The sequence below is a fragment of the Stegostoma tigrinum genome, chromosome 23, assembly GCF_030684315.1.
Source record: "Stegostoma tigrinum isolate sSteTig4 chromosome 23, sSteTig4.hap1, whole genome shotgun sequence".
NCBI classification, from domain to species: Eukaryota; Metazoa; Chordata; class Chondrichthyes; order Orectolobiformes; family Stegostomatidae; genus Stegostoma; species Stegostoma tigrinum.
The window spans coordinates 38,167,163-38,178,295 of record NC_081376.1 but is presented as its reverse complement, the minus strand read 5'-3'; the positions used below and the strand labels follow the sequence as shown (position 1 = coordinate 38,178,295).

At 38.5% G+C, this 11,133-nt stretch overlaps 1 protein-coding gene across 1 annotated transcript in view; it reads right to left on the bottom strand.

Annotated features, from left to right (window-relative positions):
• Positions 1-3,511: 3,511 nt before the first annotated feature.
• Positions 3,512-11,133, bottom strand: part of LOC125462269 (Na(+)/H(+) exchange regulatory cofactor NHE-RF2) — a 117,732-nt gene continuing 110,110 nt past the window's right edge. Inside the window, exons 5-6 of the mRNA XM_048552109.2 lie at positions 10,747-10,790; positions 3,512-6,233 (exon numbers count right to left, since the gene is read on the bottom strand). Coding sequence (XP_048408066.1) covers positions 6,075-6,233; positions 10,747-10,790 — 203 coding nt within the window. The 3' untranslated portion in view covers positions 3,512-6,074. The remainder of the gene's footprint in view (positions 6,234-10,746; positions 10,791-11,133) is intronic.

Sequence of the window (11,133 nt, the reverse complement as noted above, 5' to 3'; positions counted from 1 at the left end):
CGAATGGTCGTAAAAGTCATTTTCCCAAAAAGTCTAAAACAAGATTTATGGACTGAATTTTATGAATAGGTTCAGTTTTGCTATTGTCTTTCTTTATATAGTTTGACACAGTAAGTTTGTTTTAAAAAAATAGGTTCACAGTGTGTTGCAATTGATAAATGTTTTCTCACTGTGACCTTTTTCATTCTAATAATTCTTCAATTTGACTTGTACTGTTCAAAGTATCGCCGAGAAGCTGTGTAAAGCCAAAGCACAGTGAACATTCTCATCGTCAAATCATAAAACTGAATGAGAAAAAAAAAATCTGCTTAAGTCAAGTAGTTGTACTTGCTTGGTTTCAACTTTGGGTTGTGGAATAAGCAAAACAAGAAGGTCGTAGTTCAGATGACCAGGGAAATGATTATGAAACCCCATTGTCTATTTGAATTAGAGTCATAGATATGTACAGCATGGAAATAGACCCTTCAGTCCATGCCAACCAGTTACCCTAAATGAATCTAGCCTGACTTGCTATCATTTGGCACATATTCTCTCTAAACCCTTCCTATTCACATATCCATCCAGATGCTTTTAAATCTTGTAGTTTTACCAGACTCCACCACTTCCTCTGGCAGCTTGTTTCATAAACACACCACCCTCTATGTGACGAAGTAGCTCCTTAGGTCCCTTTTAAATCTTTTACTTCTCCCCTTAAACCTATGGCCTTTAGTTTTGGACTGCCCTATCCTGGGGACAAGACCTTGGCTATTCACCCTATCCATACCCCTCATGATTTGATAAACCTCTATAAAAGGTCACTGCCTCAGCCTCCGACACTTCAAGGAAAATAGCCAGCCTATTCAGCTTCTCCCTATAGCTCAAACCCTCCAAGCCTGTTGACATCCTTTTAAAACTACTCTGAACCCTTTTAAGTTTCACAACATATTTCTGATAGCAGGGAGACCAGAATCGAATGCAATATTCCAGAAGTGGCCTAACAACTTTAAAGCACAAAAAGAGGAGCCTGTCTGGTCTACCCTGATGTTTATTCTTCCCACCTGGTTCAGCTTTCGTTTGATTCCTTTCTCTGTCATGTAATTATGTAACTTCCCCCTCAAACATCTGTCTCCTATACACCTCAACCAATGTGATAGCGCATTCCATATTATAGCCAAATATAATGGTCCCTCCCATCATAGCTGCAATATCTTATCTATGAAGGGGTTCCGGTTGATGGATATTGATTAAAAAAAATCTGGTAGTTCACCCCTCAGATTTTGTGAGGAAAGAGTTGCAGTCTGGTGGATCTTTCATGATAATTATAACCTCCCAGTTCACAACCACAGTGCCAGAACCAACAGGGCACTGAAGTTTAGATTTAAATTCCACGAGGTGTTAGCTCCTGTGCAGAGCTTGAAACCATCATGATTCTTCAATTATATCACCAAAATAAAAACTGGGGTTTTCAAAGAGAACAAGTAATATGATACACAGAGTAATCTCAGAGTTTGAGCCCGACTTTTACTTATATTTGGTTATTCAAACCTGCATTCTTTATAGGGAGAAAACTCTCAAAATGCCGAGCATCAATTAGTGGGTCTGCAATGCTGGTTCACTTCCAGGTCACGACATGTCAGTGTTAGAGCAGTCACAAGACATGCTCAAAACGCTCATTAAGGGGAAAATGTAAACACAGTCGACTAGAATTCCTGTAACCGAGGTTGAATTTGCCAATTGTTGCTCTTTGCTCATCACCTACGTTTCTGAGATCAGTCAGAGTTGACAAAAGGATTTCCTCCCGTTTGGGTTTATGCTAACTATTTAAGAAACTGAACAAGATTTCAGAAAGGAGCAAACAAAGCAGACAAACTTTGCCTCAAATTTGAAAACAGAAATCTTCCATCTGTATTTTCGACCTTGCTTTGCCCATTTTCTTTTACTTTTTAAAATGAAGCTTATGAAAACGAAGCACTGGAGAAACACAGCACACCTAGTAGCATCGATGGAAACATTTAGCCCAATATGACGACTTCTTCAGCATTGACTAAGCGTTTGGAGTAATCAGTGCAGGGATGACCATGTACCTAGAGAATATGACTTCAAGTGCTTTTACACACAAGGGCACCACAGAGTACCTGGGAAGAGTCTTCGAGATGTACAACACAGACCAGATATTCTAAATTAATCTAGTGCCATTTGCCAGCATTCACCCTCTAAGCCCCTCCCATTCATATACCCAACCAGATGTCAAGAGGAAAATATAACATTGAGTTAAGGAGGGCAGCATCAAAGCAAAAGACTGCAAAAATACCCTTAATTGTATTCCAAACTAAATGTCTCTGGCAAATTGGCAGACCACCAACATTCCTGAACCACAACATAAAGACATTGGCACTGGTGAGTGACTGGTAACATTGAGGTTGGCAGAATGCCAATAGAGCTGTGTATCTAGGTGCTTTGACGTTTGTTGGATACAAACAAAATCAAATAAACTTGCCATTTAACAATTGAGTATTTTCCCTAAAGTGTATTTCTAGGAGTTTTGTTTAGCATTGCTTGAAGTTACAGTCACAGAACAACTGCAATGCACAATATGTGAATCAAGAATGAAGGAATATTGGCAAAGCTGTGTGAAAAGGAGTGGGACTCACAGACACAATGGGCTGAATGGCTTCTATGTTGTAATATTAAATGGAAAGAGATATTCGATCCGCATATGTCAAAGGAAAATTAATTCACAATAATATTGCAGCAATTTACAAATTTTTCAGAAAATACCAGAAATAGTAATTGCTTGGTGTGCCAGTTATCAAGACAGGGGGCCAGCAATGGGTAGAGAAAAAGTAACAGATGCTTCAGGCAGATGCAGGATGGAGAACAGATTCTCTTCACTCCAGTAATGTTCCTAAAGGAAACGCTGAAATGATTTCTTCCATCAATGAACAGATTGGAAAATTCTTGCAAGTATCAGGCTGAGAACACAGAAGTAAGTAACTGTTTCCTTTTAGAGGAAGAAAAGTATTTTCTGACCCATTCAACCCCAATTATGCAGCTCCCATTCAATACCACAGTTCTTGCTGGGTTACCGAAGGAAGTGTAAAAATAAAGTACTAATGAAAAGTCAATGTGGTCTGCACTCAACCAATCTCCAATCTTCCCCAGTCCCCAACCCACAGATCTTTATGCTCCTGCCATTCTGGCTGCTCAGAAATCCCTAAATTAATCCATTATTGATAACCCTGTCTTCAGCTGCCTCACCCCCACCAAGCTCTACCTCTCTAGAACGCCTTCTGCCTTCAAAGTATTTCCTAAAATCTACCTGTTGGACCTTTTAAGCTCACCCATCCCAGCATCTCCTCTTGGGGTTGAGAGACAGATTCCATCTGTTAGTCACGTGTGCAACGCCTGGGAAAGTTTTAATTCAATATCAGTGAAAAGTCTGGTCTGGATTACACCTATTTGTGACAGTTTAAAAGGGATGTGCATTGCAATGCTATCCAAAATCTAACTGAATAAACTGAAAGCAACCAGCTTTGTCATGCTGAGATACATTTATTGACAATATACAGTATACACAGAAGACCATATTATACAAGTTACTGAAGTGTGCTTACGAGGGGTTTCAAACTAGATTCCCAGAAGTACAAGACATAATGACTACACAAATCACTGGTGTCAGAAATTTGCCTGGTTATATAAATGTTTGCGTGCTTTCCTTCAAGTAGCAATTTATCTTGCATTATCGACTGCCACATATTCAGCTAGAAAGCAAAGATTATTCAGTTCCTATTACAAATGGCTTTCATGCTGATTAATACATTCCACCTCTCAGGGCTGACGACAGTCCACGTACCACCTAATGTTCCTTATCAGCATTTAACTTTTTCCAGCCCATTTTGTTTCCAGCATTTTAAACTGAAATTACAACAAACTAAAAATCCTGTGAATGCTAGAAATCAGAAACAAAAACAAAACCTCGATCATTTAGCATTTGTGGAGAGAAATACAAAGTGTTAAACATTTCAGGTCAAAATGATCTACTATGAGATTTTAGTGATATGTTCTAGTGGCAGTAATCAACTTGAACTGTTAACCCTAAAACAGAAGCAAAATATTGCAGATGCTGGATATTCAGAAATTGACAGAGAGAGAGAGAGAGAGAGAGAGAGAGAACTGGATCAAATCAGCTGTTCTGGCAGCATCTGTGGACAAAAACAAACCTAATGCTTCAAGTTCAATTTAACTATTTCTCTCTCTACAGATGCTCCCAGTCTTGCTGGGTTTCTTCAAGCCTTTGTTTGTATTTCTGAAATATTAACACTGCTTTGTCTCTCCAAAGATGCTTCCTGATTTGCTGAGTGTTTCCAGTAATTCCATGTTTCACACAAAGATTTGTTGAAAGTTCATGCTTGCTTCAGTCTACAAGTTACAAGATCCACGCAAATCCCAAACAGTGTTACAGACTCCTCTGTTAGCAGTGTTATGCAATATTTCTAATCATTTTATACCTTGAATATGTAGATACTATTCAAAATGTGGCACATAGATTTTGGCCTTGTGTGAATAAGGATCATTAAAATATACAAGGTTGGAAATAAACAGCCATGGTGTGTGTCACAAGAGGTCAAAGTTAAAAGCTGAGCATTGCAACAAAAAAAAATTATCCAAGAATTGCAGCCAGCTGCAGAAAGGGTCTTGCTTACAACTAGAGCACACAGGCACACAAGAAAGAGAGTTATTTTATTCTCAGAATTCAGGTCTGGAAAGCATTAAAAGAGGGAACGCAGGGAAAAAAAGATGTCTAAACCGAAGGAGCTGGTCAGAAGCTAGAACATCGAAACAGACTGACCTGGTAGCCTTTATAATTCTCAGTCGTTGCAGGAAATACATCCTTGACAATCTTAAACCTCTCTCTTCCAACTACTTTCACCTCATTAGAGCACCAGCCTGCAGGAATCCTTTGAACATATGTTTCAAATAGATTTTATTACTGCATTTAATAAGGATCAATGTGAATACTGAAAGTAATTTGGTTCATGCCAACGATTATATTTTGTGATAAAACCCACAAATGAAACCTTACTTCTGAACTAAATCAGTCTAAATCTATTGTGAAGCACGTGCTTAATAGATAACCAGTGATGGCATTAAATGTGTCTCCCTCTCCCAATTCAAACCAATGATGATGTTTCAGTGTATGGTCAGCCAATATTTAATCTCCATTATTAGCACTCAATTGTCATTGCTTGAAATAACTCAGTTCACTTAGTAACAACTGATTACAATCAATATGAATCTAGTGAAAATGTTGCAGGGGAAAATATGTAAAAAATATTTTCAGTGCTGCCTAAAACAGCAGTTAGTATACAAAAATAAGAATTAAGACATTTCTTATGTGCAGTAAATGGTTCCTCTATCTAGTGTATTACATCAAGGTTGTAATGCTCAGGAATAAAGTATCTGGCTTGTATCCCCCCTCTTACCTGCCTCACATTTTATAAATTTCCATTAAAACTAATAAGACTGCATTTCAAGCGCCATCTGGTGAAACTATAACCAGTGAGTGTAAAAAGACAGGACCAGGTAAACAAAGACACTTTTAGCCAGGCAGCTCTGGAAACACTTAACAGAAAGCCCAACATGTTGCTGGAGTGTAAGGATTGGTAGACTGGAGGCGATTCGATGAGACAAGTCATACTCAAGCTGTCACAAAAGACATTCTACTTCAGAAAGTAAGCCTAATAATCCAGTTATTCTGTGCTGTAATGAGGGCTGTTTGCAGTAATCAGAGCCCAGCCCTTATAAAAAAAATTAAGCAAACAAAAAACCTGATGGAAAACAGTCATCTAGTATGATTAAAACCGCGCTACAACAAATCTTGGGCAACATATACCTCAAGCACAAAGCAAATAAGCAGCTGGCATAAAAATAAGCTTTGGTCACAGTCCTTTAATGATCATATTAACAGGCATTTTTCTTCTTCTACCATGCCAGCAAATTGATGCAGAGGGGCGAAAAGAAAAATCAGTTGAATGATGTTAACTCTGTCTGAAGGTCAAGGGAACTGAAACGTCCAATGGGACAGTCCATCCAGTTTAAAAGTTGCTGAAAATTTCATGCTTCTTGTTCCAGTCCATTGGAGGTGCCCTCTTGTTCTTGCGTTTAGCCTGCACTTTCTCTCTGGTTTCAGCTGCTGTGGGACTTAGATTCAATCCGCTCTCTACAAATGGGTCATTGTCCAGCTCTCCTTTCACCTGTACAGGTTTGAAAAGGGAAGAAAAAGTGAATATACAAGAGAAAGATCTTTAACTAGCTCAAATGACTGGGAAAGGAAGGACAGAGTGGGCACAAGCAGGTAAGGCTGTGGGAATTAAGAATGCATGCAAGGGGCGGCAGGTATGGGCTTTGATGTGGGGCACAAGCCCAATACAGGTCATTAATCCATGTTGGGGATCTATTGGGTAGGTATAAACAACATGTCCACTCTAACAGAGTCCCTCACTTGCAAAGTTTCCAAAACCAGGCGTTGCTCATAGTATACACAATTGGAAATTCAAGAGGTACATTTCTCCTCAGACACTTGCTTGCATGTAGAACTCACTACCACAGGAAGAATTTCAATTGTGTAGCACAGATATATCCAAGGGGTTGGAGAAATAAAAATTAGAAGGATGCATTGATCGGGTGAGAGGTGTTGAAGGAATCTCATCTATAGAATAAAGACCCAAACTGTACAGTTTCAATTTTCAGCATACAAATTGTCTATATCACAATCAACTGTATTATTCAGCCGAAAAACTTAATTTCAGATTAGGTTTTCACAATGCTCAAAAGGTACAGATTGATAATTGTGATGCTATTCACAATTTCCTAAACACAACCTGGCTTTGCAACTTTAATCTAGTGCATTGCTCCAATCATCTTCGTATCTCAACAGCATGATGTTCTTACGTTGGGTGTTTCTGCAATCCAATTCATATTATTAGTGTTGTCTTAGATCATAATTCCTATAATTTAACGAAACAAATTTCACTTAACTGTCTGATTAGACCTTTTTTTAATGCAGACACGTGAAGAAAGTGCAAGATACTCTTAGAAATAATCACTGCTCTTTATACAATATGAAGCACCCTCGAAGAGCTGAAGAATACCAAGGTCTGCAATTAAGTTTGCTCTAATTTGCAAGGAACTAGGCTTTTAATTATAGTCTTGTTTCAGGAAATACATACCATCATTGTATCTTACTATGCCAGAAAGTTCAAAATAATGCATTTTGACTAACTGCTAAATCAGGTAAATAATGTCAAAAACTGGTATGTTTTAACTCGTTACAGTGTATGGGATTCTCCATTAATCTTTGGAGGAAGAGATTAAATTAAAATCAGAACATTCCATGCAACAGGTTTAAACTTCAAAGCAATGATATGATCTGTAACTGATATACTTTAAGTTCTGAAAGCGATATACATGCCATTACTGGTGACCTGCATCGGTTATTTATGAATGCTCAGAGAGACTGCAGATAGTCTGATGCAGATTATGGCAGTGCACAGCACAACTCATTAGTCCTTTTGCAAAACTAAAATCCTTTCACAGGGCAATATTCTGTCCCTGCCTGCCTCATGGAATGAAATTGTTTTCAATTAGATCATTTTACACTTGGAGAATTGATGGGGCTGCTGTCAGGCAGTGTAAGAGTGTGTTTGCTTCAGGGATGCGCATCTTGAGGCAAGACACTTTCTGATCTGCTAGAATCTGCTAGCGCAGTGCATGCACTCTTCATTGTCAAAATTCATTCATGTGATAAACATTTAGCAAGAAGAGCAGTGAAATATATTCAGTCACAATTAAGTTGGCCTGATTTGGAGTTTGACAATAGTTATCATCTGTGCAAGCTTCATGTCACTAAACATCTTTCTACACAAAACTGGACACGCCACTTCTCACAGAAACTAAATAAGTAGATAATTAGAAGCAAAATAATCTGGATGGCTATTTACAATGTCACTGGTGTCATTTAACAGACCGTGATACTTAATATAACAAAAGTACAATGTGATCCACTTGATCCAATTAGTTGGTAAGTTAAAAGATCATTAAAATGTATTTATGGAAAAGGTAACCTCTGGTTGGAGATAGTCACTGCTTCAGTAGATCAAAAATTTTGCTGTTGTATAGTACCTACAATGTAGTAAAATGCCCCAAGGAGTTTATAAATTCTAATTACGACATAAGGAACTCATATAACCCCCACAATTTAAGAACTAGCGTACTATCAGTGGCTGAGGACTTCCATAGTAAAGATTATTCTGAACGCACAAAGAAGCATACTGTAGGACTGAAACGGTTTCTCATCACATGTAACTGTACATGTTGCTGCCTCAGGCAAGAGAAGCAAATTCCCATATTAACATGGATTAGAAATTTACAAAATAAAATCAATAATTATCTGCACTGTAATTATTCAATATAGAGAACTGACTGAGGTTGAATTAGTGCCCCATAGAACGCTGTCAAGAAGAGTGGAGAATAAAACAAATGTGGGAGGAATTTAAGGGGAGATGAGCGTACAACTCCTCCTGTACTGACTGGTGTCTGTACACTATGTCATTGTGTGTAGTTCTTGGACTTCATTGGCATGATTGCATACAATGGATTGAATTTTGGAAATGTCTTTGCTGTTGTTCCTTGGTAACTCCCCTTCATGTGCTGCCATGGAGCATGTATTGCACTTAAGGTGTTCTTAGAAAATTGGGGTTAAAACGTGAAGAAATCCAACATCCTCTTCCACAAGCTATACTCTGCATGTAACAAAATGCTGGATACTGCTTTGGTGGGCGAGACAAAAACCACATTTCATACAGGTTTTCAATGTTTTCTTGAACTGATTGATGGTAGTCACAGCTGAAACAGCTGTGGATATTTTGGGCTTGCAACTATTGCTTTGAATTCACATCCTTCATCCAATAGTGTGCGAGATTTTTGGGTTTGACCAAATGTGTTCTTCTGATGTATCTGACATGTGTAGAGCCAATGAGCAGTTCCATAAGACTCTCAAGCAAGTTACTTCAGTGAAATCACATTCAGTACCTATACCTTGACACCAGTCCACAAAGTGTTGTCGATACAGCACGAACCCAAGCCTCTACATCCTGTGGCTGACTCAAATTTAATTTGCGAAGTGTGGAAAATTTAGTCGGGACCTGTGTGACCATCATTAGAAATTCTAAAAAGGTAATCCTCTAAATCCCTCAACTCCTAAAGCAAGATGGGGTATTGTCACCTATCCTTCTTTATCAGTTATTTGTTTTTCCAGGAAGTGAAGATTGAGTCTTTCATTAAATGACCAGAATTGTGATCATATCAACAGGATGATAAACCATTCTTGGATATTTGCTCTCCACTTTATGCTCTTTAAAATACTAGCATAAAAAAAATTGCATTTTTTTTCTTGGATTTTTGTAGTTTATTGTTAGTTTCTCTTTTCTTTTATTGGTGGTTGCTTTAGAATGCGTGGAGGCAGCACATGTGTTAAATAAAAAAAAATTGTCATGCACGCCTTGTTCTTGCACTAAAAAGCATATTCATGTGACTGACCAACATTTGGACACAGATAAGGTCTTATTAATATAGAAAACTTTGTCTTTCCTTGCGTACTTTGTTCTAGGCTTGCTTCTTGAGTTGTCCTTCAGCAACTGCAAAACTCCCTTTCTTAAAAAAAAAATCAGATTGGTTCTGACCTCCCATTCTTGCTTTTAAAAAGAGCTAGAGTATTCACTAATAACAGTGTGGAGCTGGAGGAACGCAGCAGTCCAGGAAGCATTAGAGGAGCAGGAAAACTGACATTTTGGTCGGGACACTTTTTCAGAAAAATTTTTTTGATGCTGCCTGACCTGCTATATTCCTCCAGCTCCACACTGTTAACAGCACCATGCTCTTATCTCTGACTCCAGCATTGGTAGTTCTTACTATCTCAGAGAGTATTCACTAACGTTTTTTCATCTATGAGGTACTGAACTTCAGCGCAGGTTTTAGCACTTTTGTCTTGTTTGCAGTTGTAATTTCATTTCTGAATGTAAATGGAGGATGAGGAATTATTGTTAGGAAAAAGTCCTCTTCAAACTTCCACTGTTATCATCACTTCTTAGGCAGCAACTAGCTGCCACTATTAGCTTTTAGAGCCTATTTGCTGTCAGGTTGTCTTGGGTTCAAGAATCATGCTTCTCAGCCTGTATAATGTGATCTGAGTGTTAACCCAAATGTTAGCTCTCATCATATTATCATAAAGACTGTGTTCCTGGTGAGACAGATGCCTTGAAGCATAATATTACTAACCACTTACATTACTACAAGATCACTGACTTTGTCTGGTTTAGCGCTTATTTACATTACTTGAAGGTAAACTCATTTATAGTCTGGCCAGATCACGGGGCTTCTCTCTTACCCAGTGTGGGGTGACAATATGGAACTCACTAGCACAGGCATATATTTAAGGGCAAGCTAGGCAATTGTACTGGAAGATGAGAACTGAGAATTATGTCAATAAGACTGGGAAGAGTTTAAGCATAAATGCTGACACAGTCTGGTTGGGCTGAATGGCCTAATTCTGCGCAGTCCCTACCTACGAGTCTCTTCGGGGCTTTGAAATGAGCCCAACAGAACCACAGAAAAATTTTTAATCCACAACATTCAATATGCACGTGTAGAATTAGAATTACATTTGCTTCCGGCATCAAACATCCCAGACATCCCTGAATCATTACTCACCTGTGTTCGTGGAGATCCATTTGCCAGTGGTTGTGGCAAAGGGCCTGAAATGAGAAGGAGGTGGTAAGTTGGAACGGAACAACAAATCTCAATTTATCTTCCAAAGTACTCCTTATAGTAAATGACAGAGGTCATGACAACTTTCAGAGCATTTCTGGGAAGTTGATAACGCCAGCAAAAGTCAACTCTGCAAATTCAAAACTCACCAAAACAAGTTGTGAAATTGAATTCTCTCTGATGTGCTGTGGCCCACCAACATTTGGTTTGAAGTGATGACTTGTTAAAGACAAGTGTACAGCAATCTTAATTTTTTCAACAATTTTATTGTAAAGCAGCGTGCCAAGGGCGGAAGCCAGTGACCATTTCTATCTCTGGGATTTCAGTTCC